The 20014-nt window shown below is 41.6% G+C and overlaps 1 protein-coding gene across 1 annotated transcript; it reads right to left on the bottom strand.

Moving 5' to 3' along the window:
• Positions 1 to 1659: 1659 nt before the first annotated feature.
• On the bottom strand, positions 1660 to 12416 carry LOC131487930 (oocyte-secreted protein 3-like). Its single transcript, XM_058689126.1, has 5 exons — positions 12297 to 12416; positions 7610 to 7788; positions 4942 to 5039; positions 2739 to 2880; positions 1660 to 1934 (listed from the first exon to the last, which is right to left on the bottom strand). The coding sequence occupies exons 1-5, from the start codon at positions 12373 to 12375 to the stop codon at positions 1860 to 1862; spliced, it is 573 nt and encodes a 190-aa protein (XP_058545109.1). The 5' UTR covers positions 12376 to 12416; the 3' UTR covers positions 1660 to 1859.
• Between the last annotated feature and the right edge of the window lie 7598 nt (positions 12417 to 20014).

The raw sequence follows: 20014 nt of genomic DNA on the forward strand, positions 1-20014 counted from the left end.
GAATGCTCAACTGACTGAGCCACCCAGGTACCCTTTCTTGTCTCTTTATTCACAGCTATCTTTCTGTGAGTCCTTTTCTCTCCACCCTACCTAAAATTTCACACATTAACATTTATATCCCCCTTCTTTATTTTTTCCTTCTTAGCACTAAACACATACTATATATTTTACCTATTTTGTTTTTCTTATATATTAGGATGTCAGGTCAAGAAGGGAAGAAATTTGTCTTTTTTTTAAAAAGTTAATGTGTTCTTAAGGCATAAAACAATACTTTGCTCATAGTAATCTCTTAATATATACTTGTTAACTGAATGAATGGAATTGTGGCACTGTAACTCAAGTGCCAAATCACTGATGTTTCTATTTCAAATACAGTTGTGTATAGAAAAATACCCATTTTGGGGGCTGAAGTCAATTGTTAGTACAGAATACTCTTGGAGTATACCTGGCCTGGGCCTCTTCAAATGTACAGGTTCTAGAAATTATGCATTTTTGTATTTGTCTGTCTACCTATTCATCCACACACGTTTTTGTGGGTGGAGGTCTATTTTAGAATCTTGGCTTCTGTGCATGATTCCCAGCAGATTTGGGGGGCGGGGATACAGAGGTTTGGACTGCTCCTTGAATGGCTTTTATTTACATTGGGAAGAGCTGTAAAAATAAGATAAAGGATTGTTGCAGGAGAAGATGGTAAGGGTGGGGAGATGGTGGGGAGTAATATTAGGAAGTGGAGTTTCACAGTTAGCTGGTAAAGTATCAGGAACTTTAGCCCTGGGAACATAGGGAGGGCTATGCAGGGGCATCTCTTTATAGGGGTTGCCGATGTTGCAGAGCCCAAGAAAGCACTTAACCCTGACATTGTAGCCTGCAATCCTATACAGGCATAGCCCAGGAGAGACAATCAGAGGGAGGAGTCAGAGGTAGTGAGAAGAAAGCAAAGGAAAAGAAGACTTTTGAAATGGAAATGGCTCTCCTTGCAAGGCAAAAAGGTGGTCACAAGAAATAATGCGAGGAAGCAGGCTCCCACACCCAATTTCTTAATGCCTGAGCTCTACCTAGGGAGGTTTGCGGAATCTAGATCTTGCCCTGGTGGACTGAGATCAAGATGTCCTGTACCTTCGCTGAGAAATGCAGCTGTTCCTTGTGAAAACGACAGTAGAAAGAGCCTGGACCATGATAGCTTCAGAGAGGGGCTTTCTCTTGCATGAATTCAGACTAATTGGATGTGCAAATTGAAAATATAATATCACTTTTCTTTTTAGTGTTTTTATTCATTTTTGAGAGACAGAGAGATTCAGAGCACTAACGGGGGAATAGCAGAGAAAGGGAGAGACACAGAATCCAAAGCAGGATCCAGGTTCTGAGCCGTCGGCACAGAGCCTGACATGGGGCTCGAACCCACAAACCGTGAGATCATGACCTGAGTCAAAGTCAGACGCTCAACCAACCGAGCCACCTAGGGTCTCACTTTCTATTTATTCTCTTCCGTGTGATCTTACTAGCCATGTTACTGCACACAACCAGCACCCATGTTCAACAGCTGGGTGTTAAATAGCTACTGAGAACAATACTGGTCATAACCTTCCCCCAGGCTCCCACCTTCTTGGTAACTCAGCCCCATAGCATGGAGTGCTAAATTAGAAATGCAGTAAACACAGATATACCATAAAATGTGTCAGTTTTTATTCATGGGTTTGTGGCCACATTGAAAGTTAAAAATACAAATGGCCTCTTCTCAAAGACATCGTGAAAGGGATTACAAAATGAATTAAAAACATGTAAATATATAAAAACAAAATGCCACATGACTGGGCTGGGTTACTTCCGTGTTGCTGCTGAATGTCCAAGGGCAAAAGCTTCTAAAAGTCATCGGTGAAAGGATGGAAGAAATGCTCTTGAAGTGAATAATTGTGTGGTCCATAAAAAGGTGTGGACTGTGGAAAAACAAGGTCCATAATTAGCTGATATTTGGTGTTTATGAGATGGGATATTGTTCAAAGGAGGGGGAAGATTCTCTCTGAGCTCAAATCCATGGGCTAAAATGGGCATGGAAACAGCTAAAATACATCACATTAGCTTTAGGATATGATTTTCCTCTAACTCTCAGATAGGAGTTATATCCCAGATGGTCTTGAGATAGTATAGATTTTAAGACTGGGAGCAATGTAGAGCCTAATTCTTAGAGATTATAGGCAAAAAGGAAGACAAAATTCTAGGGAGTCTTCTACATGTTTACAATTTTGTTTGAACTGGACCCAGTGGGAAAACCCAAATGACTTAGCTCATTTGGTTCTTTTAAAGGGCCCTCTTCCACCTTAAGATATTTAATTGCTCCATAAAAGATAAGAAAGATGCTCTAATCTGGTAACCTCTAAACTTATCAACTCCTTCTTCTCTTACAGTCATTGGTTTTGGACTCAGATATTTAGGCATGAAATTTGTAGAGTGAAACCCTTCCTGTTCAAGAAAAAAAAAAATCCTAGGGTGAGGAGAGAATTATAAGACGGGAAGGTAGAGGGTCTTCCTCATATGAATACCAAGTATGGTGTGCTCCAAGAACAAGAGAAAGAACCCAACGGGACTCTACCTCTATGTCTCTACTACGGAATTGTATGCCACTTATACTTCAGCAGGGATTTAGACTTTACCTGTTGTTACTTGCCCCAAATGCGGTTTTCTTTTCGTCATAGAGTACCTGATTGGGCACATTAAATGTTGGCTTTTGCAAGTATCCTTACCCAGTGTTCTCTCCAGTGGGTATAGCCACATCTCATGCAGTATCTGTACTGTATCAAGAACCAGTGTTGAACAGGTGAGGATAGGAGGAAGCCATTGCTCACTTCAGTGTTGTTATAGGACTCATCAGGTGAGACACAGGAGCTTTCAAAAGGTTGGGGAAAGGGAATTAAAAAGGAATACAAAGACTTAAGATATCATTCTGAACTTTGGGATTGAACTTTGGACCCAGCTTTTGCCTGGCCTTGCTGTAACAGCTATAACTTTTTATTTTGTCTTAAGCACAATGCATGATCATGTCCTTGTTCAACTCCCTAGACCCTCACCAAATCCCTCCTTGTTAGATAATAACTTAAGGACACAGAAACTATCCTCTGTTAAATTAAGAAAAACTATTTCAAGAATATATTCACTGTAATTTTTGCTGGAAGACAGTACTGGGTTTAAGGCAAGATTTTCCTAGAATGTCTTGAAGTTTATTAATACGTTAATCAAGATGGAATAAAGGTCTCTTCTTTTTGTTTGAAAGACAACATTGGTTAGGTTGGAAGCTGACACAAGAGCTTGCTAACCAATACAGACTTGCAGTGCCTGGGGATACAAGGCAGTGGTTTTCCAGCCATTCTACCTAGAGTTAAATTTAGGAGTCTCTAGCTGTGTGATGCTGCAAATCTTTAATGTGTCTGTGCCCAAGTTTCTCAAACATTAAATAGGGACAATACAAACCCCCTTACCCATGGGGTTGATAATGATGATTAAAATGCCTGAAGTTCTTCTAAACTTGTGGCTGGCACATAGTAAGTGTTCAATAAACAAGTTCATTATTAGCAATCAAGGTAATGAAAGTTCTCTCTGGCAAAGCAGAGTTACTTAATCTTTTCAGAAAACAGAACAAAAACACATGGCAGAAGACTTTGAAAATCCAATAGCATGTTCACTCAAAAGGTGTGACCTGATAGACTCAATGCTTAACAAACTTTCTGATCCTGTCCCCACAATTCAATTCCAACTGGCTTAGAAGAAATTGTATACTTATGGCTTAAACCATAGAGTTTCCATTAATTTTTTTTAATATTTATTTATTTATGAGAGAGACAGAGAGAGAGAGAGACAGACAGACAGAGAGATCATGAGTGGGGGAGGGGGGGAGAGAGAGAGAGAGAGAGAGAGAGTCAGAATCCAAAGCAGGCTTCAGGCTCTGAGCTGTCAGCACAGAGCCTGATGTTGGGCTTGGACCCACAAACTGTGAGATCGTGACCTGAGCTGAAGTCGGATGCTTAACTGACTGAGCCACCCAGGGGCCCCTCTTTTTCTTTTTTTAATAAGCTGTTTGGTACTATTTTTCTTCTAATTTTTTGAAATTTCCAGAGAAGACAGGTGTATATTATACTACTTTCCAGGACAGGAATCTATGGGAAAAACAACTTAACTTCTCTAGGTCCTGTCCCTTAATTTTGTAAGGAAGCAGGAAAGTATTATCTGATGGCAAATTTGGGAGAAGGAACTGGCCATGCTTAGTTTAGGCAGAACACCATTCTCTTTGTGGAGTCGACTTCAGAGGGCCGTGTTCTGGTCTGCTCCACAACCAGGAGGCCAACCTCTGCCAAAAGCACTTGCAGAGCTTTATATAGGCAAGGGGGACACCTGTATTTTTCCAGCTCTTCCTTCCCCTGGGTCTGCAAACTCATTTCAGGGGGACTTGAATGAGGCTTTCCGGTTGTAGGGCTAAAGCTTCATTTGCCGGAGGCTTTACTATAAATTACATTCTGATTGACATCTTTCATAGCCTATGATTTATTAATGGATTTCGAATGCAGGAGGGGAAATGGATTATTATGTCTCTGCCTTCCCAAACCTCAACTTCCTGACTTAGAAATCTCCATAGATGCTGTGCGTCAAGTGTTGGTGCTGTGAATTATGTTTGGCAGCAAGTTTCATGATCTGTGGGAGAAGGGATAGAAGGAACCAAGGGTCTAAAACTAAGAAGCGAAGTCCACTCCCGGTTTTGTAATTCTGTGTAACTAACTTCCCGAGCTTTGACCTCTGAGTAGTGGGCTTCTGTAGAGGTTCAATAGCATTGACAGACACCCTGAGAAGCTATATAAAAATAGTTACGATTTTCAAGGTTTCCAAGTAGATAGCAGTGCATTTCAGCAAAGAGCTATCGGTATTTAAGGAAGGAGCCAATGGAGTTTTTGGACTGACCTGGGAACTGTACACTCCAGGTGAAGTTTAGCAGAAATGGATTGATTCTTTGGTACATAGGTGAGCCAGGAATGGAAGACCACTCCATCACAGAAGACCTGGTGGGAAAAGAAGCCCTTGAAACAGGTGTTCAGTTGTCTCAACATATTTTAATATATTCGAATAAGAAATTGGCCACACAGGGGCGCCTGGGTGGCGCAGTCGGTTAAGCGTCCGACTTCAGCCAGGTCACGATCTCACGGTCCGTGAGTTCGAGCCCCGCGTCAGGCTCTGGGCTGATGGCTCAGAGCCTGGAGCCTGTTTCCAATTCTGTGTCTCCCTCTCTCTCTGTCCCTCCCCCGTTCATGCTCTGTCTCTCTCTGTCCCAAAAAATAAAATAAACGTTGAAAAAAAAAAAATTTAAAAAAAAAAAAAAGAAAAAAAAAAAAGAAATTGGCCACACAGTGTCTCCAGAGATCATGATATTTACCCCAGTTAGGGTAGTTAAATTCTCTTTGGCAAAGCAGAGGCATTTAGCTGCATCACACAACAGAACGAGAAGGTGTGGCAGGGGCTTTTGAATAGAACTGGAGGTTGAAGGTCATTCGACCCTGAAAGTTTTGTGTTAGACTCTTCAAATCAAGATTCTAGGGAGGAAAAATTTTCCACAGCTGCTGGGGAGAAAAGTTGTTCCACGAGAAGAGGACTTTTAAGATGACCCTTATCGCGGGGGATCTGAAATGCTTTCTCTGATCTCCGTATTAAAACGTGGTATTTTTTCTTTACTTCTGGACTCCAGATCTTTGAAAAACTCTTAGACCAAAAGGAAGACAGCTAACTGAAAGTTATGTATTTGTGCTAAACAACTGAGTTTTCTGAATGGAAAACATGTACTCCTCTTAGGGAATTTTGAAGTGTATTTGGTGTTCAACAAATGAGATTTAATTCCTATAAGCAGATCAGCCTGTTTTCATTCTGTAACAATTTGCATGTATTTCCACCTAACTTTTTTCCCCGCCTTTTTTTTTTTATAGTCAACATATACTATATATAGTTAAAAAAAAAAAAAAAAAGGTCTACAGATCTCTTGTTTCCCTACTTCAATAGAGAGGTTCTCAAGCTGTTGGATTATTGTATAAATTTATTAGTTGCATAGTATCCTATTAGATGGATGAAGCATATATTTCCTGGGGTCTCTTGATTTGTCTGGTTCAGTGATTCCAGTGAAGGGGTGAAACAGGAAAAAAGCAGTTTTAGAAATGTGAAGTGTTGTCATCTGGTTTATGTAGCAATGAGGCTAAGAGTTGAGGCTGTGTTTGCCCTCACGGTTCTAAGCTCCTTTAAAAAAGGCTGCTCAGAGCACAAAGGTGGGGGAGAGGGCAAGTGTGATGGGTTAGGCCAGGTTGTTCAACTACGATGCTGTTGGCATTTCAGGCCACATAATCCTTTGTTGTGGGGACTGTCCTGTAGGGTGTCTAACATCGCATGTGGCCCCTACTCACTCAATGCCAGTAGCACCCTACCATCTGCCCAGTTTTGACAACTAAAATTGGTGCTAGACATTTCCAAATGACCACAGGGCAGGGTGGAGGGGCAAAAAAAAAATCCCTGCTTACTGATACCTGATCCCTGATCAATACTGCGTTAGGCTGTTGCCAAGGACTCTAGGAGTGGCAGGCGCCTTGAACCTCTAGAAGCATCTCAAATGCCTTTGGATCTCTCCAAGGCAGGTGTAGCGGAGTAGAGCTAAGTGACTAGCATGACATTGTGGGGGGAATAAGGGCTGGTGCAAGGTGCTGGACCAGCATGAACTGTGCTTTCAGACCACGATCCTTATGGGTCCGGGAAGGGGGTCCAGTGAAGGAACTTCATGCTCCCATGTTCAAGTTTTCCCTTGCCTGTGACTTGAAGGCCAGGTTCCTGGCAGAAAATATTTAGCCCCATGTTTAAAGCAACGCCCACGAAGATGAGATAAATTGGATGTATTATACTTACCTTTGGTGTGGTAGAAACCTCCTACATTGAAACCCTCCCAGAGCTTTCCTTATTAGGATGTTGGTACTCAGATTTTTGGTACTCTTGTGACGAAAAGAACAAGTAAAGCAGACTTCTAGTTCAAGACCCTCCCAGATCTCCCTTTCCTCCAAATCCCCATGGTCTTAAAAAAAAAAAGTCATTGTCGTACATTCTATAATTAGAGTTGCTTATCCCAGAGTCATAACTGAAAACAAAATAAAACTAAGGGCTTATTAGCATAGGTGTCAGCAGACCTGGTTTCTGGCCCTGAGTTCCTGAGTTTGGTTACATCACGGCCCCTGTGCCTCAATTCCTTAATCTACGTAAGTGTAGATGACATCAACCCCATGAAATTCTGAGGATTAGAAACTGGGTGAAAATGCTGGCTAATCTATCATGCTATCCATGTAATAATGGGTATGCTACACTTCCTAAGAGAAAGCTCTTTGAGTTTCTTATTCACTGTCCATGTCCTACGCACGGTAGGTCTCTGGTGAATGAATGAAAACAAAATGTTCTTCAGGTTCTTTCTATGCATCTGCTCAGTCTGTGGTACCAATGAGCAAGCCCAGTAGCCTGTTATAATAATAATAATATATAATAAGAACAAACATAAAGCAGTGCTTCCAAAGACTGTACAGACGGTACCCAGGAAAACGATTCCTTCTCTTACCTGCGTCGTAATTCCGCACAGACTAACAGGATAGTCAAATTCAAGTTTGTCCGGCCACACTCGAATTGCCTGACAGCCAGTCCCCAGAAATAACTCATCAGGGCCTACCAATTCATCTCTGTAAAACAGTGCTCTTTTAACTACAACGAGAAAATTCAAACGGCTGCATTCCACCAACACTGTTAAAGGAGGCAAAGAAAAAAAGAAGACAGTCAGCAAATCTGTTTCAGTGAACAGCTCCAAGAAGTTTGAGCAGGACTATTAGGTACCAGGAAGGAAGACCATCTTCAGCTACAAGAAATGGAACTTTGAGATCTGTGGAAAACATGATTCCCTCCACGGCATTACATGGGGCTCTCTACCTCTGTCAGACTGCCACTCCCAGGTGACCAGAGTGAATTCACACAGCACTCAGAATTTTTACCTGAGAAAGAGGCATGGTGATGTGTCTTCAAGCCTCCATCTTGGGTGGAGGAGCAGAGGACAGCATCTTTATTAGGGCATTCGTGCTAGGAACTGAGTTCCCCAGCACCTAGTATTAGAAAACTTGGACCTGGTGAAAATAGATCCCATGTTTTAACTTTTGCCCATGGCTGTGTGCCACGCAGTAGCAGGTGTGCAGTAAATATGGTGAGAATGAAGGGACTTTTTCAGGGTCACAGAATACAGAGCTGGGACTGAAAAAATCACACTGGGTCATTGCTCTTTGGACTACATCACATTACCTTGGGGGATCCCATTGTCATGCCTGACCTAGACCTCTCTCCCAAGTTTGAGAGTTACCTCTATAATTAGCTGCTAGACATCTGAGTGGATATTTGAAATAGTTCTCTCAAAGGTACGTGTACAATCCAGAAGCTCTGATTGACCCTACTCCTGGTTTGCTCTCCACCTCAGTCAACAGCACCACAATGCATCCAACTTCTAAGCCGTGAAATGCTAGGATTTCTTCAAACTCCTTGTCCTTCATACCTGTATCTCATCTATTCCTGAGTCTTCTCACTTTTACCTTCAAAATTTATCTCACTTGGGGTGCCTTGTGGCTCAGTCAGTTAAATGTCTGACTTCGGCTCAGGTCATGATCTCATGGTTCATGAGTTTGAGCCAACAACGCTCTGTGCTGACCACTCAGAGCCTAGAGCCTGCTTCAGATTCTGTGTCTCCCTCTCTCTCTGCCCCTCCCTTTCTATTCTCTGACTCTCTCAAAGATAAATAAACATTAAAAAAATTTGGATTCATGTGAATCCAATACCCTGGATTGGGTATTAGATTGGCCAATTGGTATTGGACTGGGTGTTGGGATTGGCCAAGACCCTGGCCCAAACTACCACTGTCACTATCCAGAAAGATAGAAGCTCTTTACTGCTATGCCTTTGCTGCTGGAAATAGTCAGGCCCACAGCAGGTAAATAGGCAAGGAAGGAAAATGTTAGACGGAAATTGAGCATTCTGGTGCCGCCTGTCCTAAATACCAGGAGGGGAGAAACAGAAGGATAACATGGACCTTACTTTCAGGAAAGGAGGCAAGGGCTTGATCGGACTCTAGACCTTTGTGGGGGACCTGAAGTATTGTGATGTTACTATAGTAACGGAAGTAGCCCAAATAAAGCTGCTGGAGCCTGAGTGCACGAGGGCAAGATTTAGTATCAAAGGTGAACTTAGTTAGGGCACAGGAGTCCTTGCTTATCCGTGGTTTCCCTTTCTGCAATTTCAGTTTCCTGCAGTCAACTGTGGTCAGGAAGCAGATGATCCTCCTCTTTGTTTTTTTTAAAGTTTATTTTAAGAGAGAGAGAGAGCATGCATGCGTGAGCGAGCATGGGAGGGGCAGAGAGAGAGAGAGAGAGAGAGAGAGAGAGAGAGAGAGAGAGAATATCCCAAGCAGGCTCTGCACCGACAGTACTGAGCCCAACATGGGGCTCAAACCCACAAACCATGAGATCATGACCTGAGCTGAAATCACGAGTCGGACACCTAACTGACTGAGCCACCCAGGCGCCCAGATGATCCTCCTTCTGACTTCAGAAGGTCAGTAGCAGCGAATGGGGTGGTGTGGAACAGCACAACACCTGCGTCATTCACCTCCCTTCATCTCAACACGTGGGCATTGTATCATCTCACATCATCACAAGAAGAAGGGTGCTTATGGTATAATAAGGTATTTTGAAAGAGAGTGATAACTTTTATCGCACTATATTATTATAATTGTTCTATTTTATTATCGGCCATTGTTGTTAATTGCTTACTGTGCCTAATTTATAAATTAACCTTCATCGTGGGTATGTGTGTATGGAAAGAAATATGGCATACATAAGGTTCAGTAGTACCCACGGTTTCAGGCAGCCACTGGGGGCCTTGGAATGTATCCCCCACAGAGAAGAGGGGACCACTCTAGAAATTGCACAAAGTTACTCATTGTCAGCTCTGAAGTACAAGAGACACTTGACCATGACAATAAGTCCTAATAGCCTCATATGCCTCTTTGCTACCAGGCATTTCCAACCACTGGGACACAGACAGACACACACACAGTTTCAATTTCATGGTCCAAAACTTTGAGAGTGATTTATCTTTACAAAGCACCTGCGTATTCATTCTTTCCTTGGACCATCACATTTCTAATATTATTTTAAGTTTGAACTTCTTAATATCCTTGAGGAATTGAATGAGCGTCTCTGTGTTTGGCAGACTTGGAAATAGGGACTCAAGGGCCTGGCTGGCCAAGTGTACGAGCTGGTCAGTGGTCATCTTGACAGGCAAGCCCGGTCAGGCCAGGGCTCCACCACGTCACACAACTGGTTTACAAGGGATTACTTGTTGAGAAGTCATTCTGCCTCCCACAATCCGTCATCCACCTGACTTGGTTTTGCGACTGCTGAGAGCAGTTGTGGGGTGGCTGAGACCCTAAGTCAAACGAATGCAACGGTTCTCAGCACACTATTCTCATCTTTATTACCCGACCCTGGTCTCCTGGTTGGGGTTCCTACAGTGAGTAGGAGAAAGACCAAAGTCCTTAACATGAGCCGCCCTAACCTGGCATCTGCCCCAGAAGTAAGCCAGGCCCTGTTTTTCAGGTTCTAGGGCCAGATGGGGTGGGGACAGATCCTGTTTGATTGGGGTCATGTTTGATTTTTTTTCCTCCCTGCCTCACTCCTGAGTCCTGATGTTTCCATCACAGAATCTTCTATCCCTGGCTTCCCTACAACTTGGACATTGTCCTTCAGCTCTCTATGAATGGCTGGGCCAGCACATCACCCCAGGCCTGGGGAAGGCTTGTTCTTAGAGCATGCCCTGTGCAGAGAGGATGGCCTTCTTGCTTACGATCCACACCCCCTCATCTCAGACCCCCCCACTGCCCTTTCTACCCTCCCTTGTCTACTCAAGTCACCGTCTTCCACTTCCCTGTGTTCCGTTCACATTGGTCACAGTCCAGCAGCCTACACACAGATCACCGCTTCAGAAACAGAGACATTTTGCCCAACTCTTTTAACTTAAGCCAGAAAAGCAGAGAGTCATTCCCTGTTCTCAGTCCTACCCCAAGTAAAGACAGGACATCCCCAAGGTCCTACCTTACATAGGACTTCTTCAGGAAGGCTCTCCTGGGAACCACATCAATTCTGCTTGTTACATGCACTTGTAATCCGACTAACTTTTCCTTCTGAGCATTTAGAACAGTTTATAAATCTCTTAGTTTTTAAATTAACATCTGCTTCTTTTGATGTGACCCAATGTCTGTGATCTACATGGCTTGAATATATTATGAGGGGTTCTGCACCAGATTTTCTCCAGGTGCCAGAGTGGGACCTTGCAGTGCCTGTGGGGGAAAATAGCAGTCTGACAGCCCCTGTTTGGGGAGGAACCAGACACACGGAATCAGAAGGTGGCTTGAGGTCAGGCTTTATGGCATGCTGAAGGCCAGTTTACGCTTCATCCAGCTGGCTGCTGGGAAGCATCGGAATTAAAAAAAAATTTTTTTTAATGTTTATTTACTTTTGAGAGAGAGAGACAGAGCACGAGCGGGGGAGGGGCAGAGAGAGACTGAGACACAGAATCCAAAGCAGGCTTCAGGCTCTGAGCTGTCAGCACAGAGCCTGACGCGGGGCTCAAACTCATGAATCGTGAGATCATGACCTGAACTGAAGCCGGACACTCAACCGACTGAGCCACCCAGGCGCCCTGAAGCACCAGAATTTTTAAGGAGGGGTTTGGTCAGAGTCGCATCTTAAGAAACAGGCACTTGCATTGCATCTTGTGCAGTGATGCTCTGGATGGGAAGAGAGGCAGTTCGACGAGGCAGGCCAGTTAATGTGTGATCAAGGGGCTAAGGTTTAAAGTGAAAGAACAGAGGAGGTGCTGGGAAAGGGGAGAGAAAGCCACATGACAGAGCAGAAGGTCCAAGGACGGTTTGGTGGGAATTTCCAGCAGCTGACGTGTGGAAGAAGTGGGAGAAGAGAGACTAATTCCTAGAACCTGCAGAAAACACAGCTCCTTGAGTTCAATATTCCTTCACTCATTCAACAGTATCCGGCTGGACACAAGGGGAAAATAAAGTGCGGAGCCAGGGGAGTCAGAGTTCTTAAATTTTGGAGGGGGGAAGGGCAATCGAGTCTAAGCCACCAGAAGCCCCATGGCTCGTGGTGGTTGAGAAACTCCCCCTTCAAGGCACCAGCATTCGGGGTCACCTTTGATACCTGGCTCTTGCCCAGAACACGTCCAAATCAAAGAAGCAAGTAGGAGCAGCCATCCTCCCAAACCCACATAGGCCTTCATGATGCTGGATGCCGGGTCGAGAGCTCCTCAGGCAACAGGAAGCTGGGAGGGGTTGGGGGAGCCTGCAGTGTTTTTATACCTGATGCTACACTCAGATGTGTTCAATTAAGCCACTTCAGAGAAGAGGGAGAAGGCCGGTAACCTGTTGTCAGCTCCAGATCCTGACGTCCCACTCTATCTCGATCACTTGGGTATGGAAATCCACAGTGATATACAGAGTGAGCCCAACCAAGCATTACACAGTGTCCGGAGGACTGTCTTTGCTAGGACCTTTGTAGGCCAATTTTTGGTACTTTGTGGGATGAGTTAGGGATGCCACAAAGCTCTGACCCCAGGATGCATTTCATCCCCCACCACTGGAGCATTTCCCCACCCCCACAGTTTATGGCGTGCTTTCTTTTTTCTTTTCTCTTTCTCTCTGTTTCTTTCACTTTCTTTCTTTCTTTCTTTCTTTCTTTCTTTCTTTCTTTCTTTCTTTCTTTCTTTCTTCTTTCTTTCTTTCTTTCTTTTCTTCTTTCCTTCCTTCTTTTCTTTTCTTTTCTTTTCTTTCTTTTCTTTTCTTTTCTTTTCTTTTCTTTTCTTTTCTTTTCTTTTCTTTTCTTTTCTTTTCTTTTCTTTTCTTTTCTTTTCTTTTCTTTTCTTTCTACCTGTGTGCTAATAGGGGCTGCCCCAATAGCTGCGGGACTGGGCTGGATTTTATCAACATGGGAAGGAGAAGTCAACAAGGCCAGGAGGTCTAACCTTGACTACTTCTCTGTTTGTAAGAAATCAACCTTGACAGGGTCCCAGTATCTTGATTTACTGTTCTCCTTAGAGGCCAGACAGTCTAACCTTTGGTAAAACCAGGTTTGACATATTTCCAGAGGGACACAGCGGTAGACTAGCACTGATGGACGCTCATGGGTGAGCCATATGTATCTCCTGCAGAGTCTGTTTAATCAGAAGATTTTCAAAATTCCTATGGCCTGTGAAAAGCTGTGTGTGTGTGTGTGTGTGTGTGTGTGTACTGTAGGTAAATATATACCTACTATATATATATATATGTATGCACCATGTACAGATATAATATATAAGTATAGTGAATATATATATGCTCTATGTGTAAAACTTTATTCTTTTTTTTTTTTGAGAGAGAGAGCACAAGCAGGGGGAGGGGCAGAGAGAAGGAGAGACAGAATCCCAAGCAGGCTCTGCACCATCAGTGCAGAGCCTGATGTGGGGCTGGAACTCACAAATCGTGAGACCCTGACCTGAGCCGAGATCGAGAGTCAGATGCTTAACCAACTGTGTCACCCAGGTGCCCCTGTGATAAAGTACAAACACTTTAAAGGTAATTAATATTTACTGTTAAATTTTCCCTGAAAGATGTGTCCATTTATCTTCATGAAGGGAGTAATGATATTACCTGTTTTCTAAGGATCCATCACCACTGAAGGTGAATAGATCTCTTAAATTTTTTAAAAAAATTTATTTATTTTTGAGAGAGACAGAGAGAAGGGGACTGACAGAAAGAGAGGGAGAGAGAATTTCAAGCAGGCTCTGTGCCGACGGCAGAGAGCCTGATGCGGGCTTGAACTCACGAACCACGAGATCATGACCTGAGCCAAAATCAAGAGTCGGATGCTTAACTGACTGAGCCACCCAGGCGCCCAATAATGTTTCTTTCTATTGCCCAATGATATTCCATGGTCTAGGTTACCACTGTTTGTTTGACTGCTCACTCAATGAAGGACATATGGGCTGTTGTGGCATTCTGCCATCTGTGTATTTTTCTGTATGGTGTCATTGTGAATAAAGCTGCTAGGAACAATTCTATAGGTTTTTGTGTGAAAATCAGCTTTCATTTCTCTGAGACATGCACCTGTCCTATTAGGTGCTCAATAGATATCTACTGAAGAATTGAATGAATAGATCAACAAGAAAAAACATAAAACAAAGTATACCACATGTGGTTATCTTCATTCATTTTTTTGAGTTTATTTATTTATTTTGAGAGAGAGAGCAGGGGAGAGGCAGAGAGAAAATCCTAAGCAGACTTGTCAGCAGGGAACCTGATGTGGGGCTCAATCTCCCAAACTGTGAAATTGTGACCTGAGCCAAAATCAAGTGTTGGACACTTAACTGACTGAGCCACCCAGGCGCCCCTTGTCTGTAATTTAACAAGAAGCCTATTTGTGAGAATTTACTGTGCCATTAAAAGGGCCATTAACATGTCAGACTTTTCTACAGATGTGCAAAACTTGGCCTTAACTCCATGGTTCTTAGACAGTGTCCTGGGAGCCCAGAGGCACTGCAGAGAAGTTCCAGGGCTACCAGAGAATACTTTAAAATTTCCAGGGACACAATGATGCTTGAAAGCTGGCAGGTGCTGTACAAATGGCTCGTTCAAGGTAACCCGTAGTTCTGACATCTGATGGCACTATGTTCCTTTCAGTGAGGCCGTATCCTTGTGGGGCTGGTGGTGTTGTGGTTGCTGTAAAAAGCAGAAGCAGTCACTATGGGAAAAGAAAGGTGGAACAAAAAATAGAATGTTGATGTCCCATCTGATTCCAAAATTTGAGAAGCTATGTATTGTCAAACAGGCATACACATTCTGTTAGTAAGTAATTGTGGTTACTTAATCAATAAAGTAAGCACATTAATTTTTCTTTCAATGCATGTGTTCTAATGTTTTCAAATGGCTATGAAGTTGTTAGGGCATAAATATATACTAAATTATTTTTGATGTAACCACTTCATACATGAAGCCATTAGTATTTCTTTTGACCTACAGATACTGTAAAAAAAAATTACTGAGCAATTAAGAGAACTGTGTGAATATTGGGGACCCTCTGCTGTGAGTCATCCCTTATCCTGTAAATTTTACAAGAGAAATCATTCTTCATGTGAAAGAAAAAGCATGGCAAATAGAAATGGAACTCTAAGCCCAAAGCAGCAAGAAGGAAAAACTGTAGACATGTACAGGGGTTTCTTGACATGAATAGAAGTGTTCCTTTCAGAGGCTCTGAAAGGCGAGGTTGGCTGAGGTGGTCCAGAGCTGAGTGAGGGTAAGACCGAGGTGTCTTGTTTCCCTTAGACAGAAGCCAGGCCTGTATGTGGGGCCAGTGGACAGCATAGCTAGAGAGATTTCTTCTTTTTTCTTTTCTTTCTTTTTCCTTCCTCCCTTCCTCTTCTTTCTCTTCTTTCCTTTTCTTTCTTTCTTCCCTCCCCTCCGCTCCCCTTCCTTCCTCTCCTTTCCCCTCCCCCTTCTCTCCATCTGCAAGTGTTAATGGGACAAACCTGAAATGTTTCAGTGTTACTAGCTACTTATCTGAGAGTTAATGTGAGTCAGTTAGGTGTCTTGGGGATCGCACTGGTTACAAAAACACAAATGGCAGTGAACTACAAATGACAAAGGCAAATGATTCCTTGGCCCTGGACTGACTTTCCCCTGGTCCTTGTGAAAAGCCCACTGTGGACTTAGCCGGCTGTGTTAATTATTTTGTGAACAGTGTAGAGGGAATCTGTTCTAATTACGACTCCTGTTCCAGAAGCAGTAAGTAAAATGCAGCCAAATACAATTTGAAAAAAAAAAAAATTAAACAAATTTCAATGGCAACAATACCACAAATGAAGTCAAAAGACAAATGACTGCCTGGGAGGCAAATATTGTCATCTTACGTCACAGATAAAAGCATAATCTCCCTGATACATAAAGAAATCTACAACATAATGCAGAAAAAGAAATTAGAAAAATGAGCAATGAGAAAGATCTGTAAATGTTCCTAACTTTATGAGATCTTCACTACAAGGAGACAACATCACCTATGATTCACTCTTGCAAAAAGGTTTAACTTGAGTCTAATTATGAGGAAATAATCAGACATATTCTGAATGAATATTGTGAAACATATTAAGACAGCTAGCTGTGACTCTTCTAAAAAGAAATCTTCATAAAAAAGAAGATTCAGGAGGGGTAACTCAATAAAAAGAAAACTCAGTAAGAATGAGCAAAATGTTTGATCAGAGAGATGGCAAGGAAGCACACAAAAAGTTGTGCAATGTTACTAATTACTAGCAAAATGCACATTTAAAGGACAATGAGAGCCACACCTACTAGGAGAGCAAAAATTAAAATGACCCATAACACCAAGTATGGGTGAGCAATTACAAATCTAAATTTCTGGTGAGATTTCAAAATGACACAATCGTTTTGGAAAAGAGATTTGCAACCTCTTAAAAAATGAAACATAGATTTTCCATACAACCCAGAAATTCCAATTCTGAGTATTTATCCAAGAAAAATTATTATATATGTCTATACAAGGACATATACACAAATATTTATAGTAGCTTTGTTTATAATAGCCCCAAACTGGAAACAGCCTCAATCTCTATCAATTCATAAATAATTAAACAACTAGTGGGACAGCCACACAATGAAATACTACTCAGCTATAATGAGGAACAAAGTACCCTTACCACTAACAACTCGAATGAATCTCAAAAGCGTTAGGCTAAAAGAAATATAGCAGGCACAAAGGCTGTGTACTGTGAGTCCATTTAAATGATTAAACATTTTTTTTTAATGTTTATTTATTTGAGAGAGGGACAGAGCATGAGCGGAGGAGGGGCAGAGAGAGAGGGAGACACAGAATCTGGAGCAGGGTCCAGACTCTGAGCTGTCAGCACAAAGCCTGGTACAGGGCTCAAACCCACAAACCCACAAGATCATGACCTGAGCTGAAATTGGACGCTCAACCGACTGAGCCACCCAAGTGCCCCTAAATGACATTTTGGAGAGGACAATATTATAGGGACTGAAAACAGATATGTGGTCGCCTGAGGCTGGGTCTCGGAGATCAGCTGACTGCAAAGAGGTATATGAGAACATTTTGGGGTAATGGAAATGTTCAATGTCTTGATTGCTGTGGTGGTGACCTGACTGTATACATTTATCAAGACTTACAGAACTGTAATATAAAAAGAGTGGAATTTATTGTCTGTAAAGTTTGCCTTATTTTTTTAAAATGTTTATCTATTTTTGAGAGTGAGAGTGCGTGAGCAGGGGAGGGACAGAGAGAGGGGGGCAGAGGAACTGAAGTGGGCTCTCTGCTGAGAGCAGAGACCCCGACGCGGGGCTCCAACCCACGAACCGTGAAACCGTGACCTGAGCCGAAGTTGGACGCTCAACTGACTGAGCCACTAGGCACCCCAAGTTTGCCTTAATTTTTAAAAAGGAAAAAATAATAGAATTTAAACTGAAAAAGAAAGTTGAGGGTAAGATTTTAGTGTATGATAGAAGATTAAAGAGAGATAATAAAACCAATGCATCAGTCTTTATTGTACTCAGAATAAAGCAAATAGCAATATATAGCCATAAGAAGACAATACAGAGGACAACTGGGAAACCTCAAATTGGCCTGTACATTAGATGATCACCCTCAATAAGTCTGGAGGTTTCTAGAACCTGAAATACAGTAAGTAAAGAGGAAAAAATCCTATCTTGCATTCCTACTGCCCATACTGACAAAAACTGAAATATATTTTCATTAAGACACACATTATTGGGATGCCTGGGTGGCTCAGTCTGTTAAGCATCTGACTCTTGATTTCGACTCAGATCATGATCCATGAGATTTAGCCGCTGGTGGGGCTCTGCGTTGAGTGTGGAGCCTGCTTGGGATTCTCTCATTTCCTCCCTCTCTCTCTGTCTACCCGCCCCCCCCCCCCCCCTGCCTTCCCCCACACACATGCACTGTCTCAGTTAAGCTTGACATTGTCATCATTTCCAGGACTGATATCTCCTTTCTGAAGAAAATTCAAATGGTCTCTTCTCCATAGACACTAGTACATGACCATTATGTTTTTTTTTTCTTTTTTCCTTCTTATAGGCCGTCCAGATCCTGAATGGAGCAACAATTCTGGCTCTGGGTGTTTTCCTAGGTTCCTTACAAAGCATATTTCGTCCCTTCCATCAGTTTTTCTTGGTCTTCTGCACAGGCTACCCACTATGGGGTGCTATTTTTGTGCGTATTCATGTTCCCCTGACCATAGATCATTTCTTAGATACCACTGCTAGAAATGTGTTAGATTATTAAAGTGTTGTTTTTAGGTTATTTGGAGATTGCATCCTGTGGGTTTGATTTGTAATTCCTTACACAACTTTAAAAAACAAAGTGCTTTCCTGAGTAAGAGAAATCACATTTGCTGAGTACAAATTAAGTCTCAAACATTAACTTGATGTATTCATGCATTAAATCCAGCTATTACATTTATGGATGCTAAGAAAATCAAATGAAAAATGAGTATTGGTGAATTGTCTTGTGCAGTCAAGAGAGTCCTGGTTTGGGAGATAAGAGATTTGCCTGCTGATTACAGTCTGGAAATCAGAAAACTGATTTCCCCTATTTGAGTCAAAACAGAATCAATAAAATAGGCTTTGGTTCTAGGTGGTTTTAAAATTTATTTGAATAAATAAATTTGTTATTTGATTATCAACTACCTGATGTTTTCTTTTTAAAAAGACAATTAGTTGGAACTATTTGCTAATCAGACACTAATTTTTTTTTTTTCTTGTCTATTCTGGTGTTAGACCTTTGAGAATTTATGTGTTTGGTCTCAGACTACCATGAAATCCAAGATGGGCAAGTTTAGTTGAAAATAGTAAATGGAACATGTAATTGGCAAATGAAGAAGATATAAATTTATAGCAAATCTGGGGCTCTAATTTATTCATGAGTTTAGTTTTTCAGAATCATCGACCTTCAGATCTTCTTTAAAACAAAATTGCTCATAATTTGGCAACAATCTCATATGCTGACAAAAGATGACATTCAGTTTCTGGATGCAGTATAAAACACGTAATTTGGATTTAACATTTCTGAAATTTTTAGATAGTTCCTACTATCATTTTGATGAAATACTTGGAGTCTGAATTTTTCTAGAAAACCTGAAGTACACATTTTCTCTGCATAATGAATCCTGACTATCTAAATGGAAAACTTCCATTTTAGGCCAGTATATTTGAAAGTGAAGATTAAATAAATAATTCTTGTTTTTTGAGGTTTCAATGAATACTTCTTTAGTAAAATGTTAGCAGATGCTTTCAAGAGACAGAAAGTCTAAAGAGACAATTAGAGGACTTAGAAGTCATCTCACGTTTACAAGTAAAAAGCTATTGGGGTAGCATATATGACAAGCAAGTTTTTCTAAGTGTGCACAGATGAAAATTCTCACATTTCATAAGCAATCCTAAAGTCTTAAAAAAAAAAAATTCCCAAACTGTTGCCCCATGTATGAATGCATATGCTTAGAAAAATATCATTTATGAAACAGATTCAGAAATATATAGTATTGAAACACTGTGGTATTGAATCCAGCATCTTTAAAAATAATAATTGAGGATAAGAATTTAAGAAGTCCTTTGAGAGTCACAAATGCTGAACACCCACAGTTTTTTCACTTAGTACTTTGAATATATCATCTGCCTCTTTCCTGGCCTGGAAGGCTTCCTTGGAAAAGTATATAAAACCTGAATTCACTGCACTCAGGTTTGAGGAAAATATATGTACTTTTGTACACTATGTACCTTGTTTATATATATATATATATATATATATATATATATATATATATATATATATATAGTATGCTATTA

Source organism: Neofelis nebulosa, chromosome 10 (genome assembly GCF_028018385.1).
Source record: "Neofelis nebulosa isolate mNeoNeb1 chromosome 10, mNeoNeb1.pri, whole genome shotgun sequence".
NCBI classification, from domain to species: Eukaryota; Metazoa; Chordata; class Mammalia; order Carnivora; family Felidae; genus Neofelis; species Neofelis nebulosa.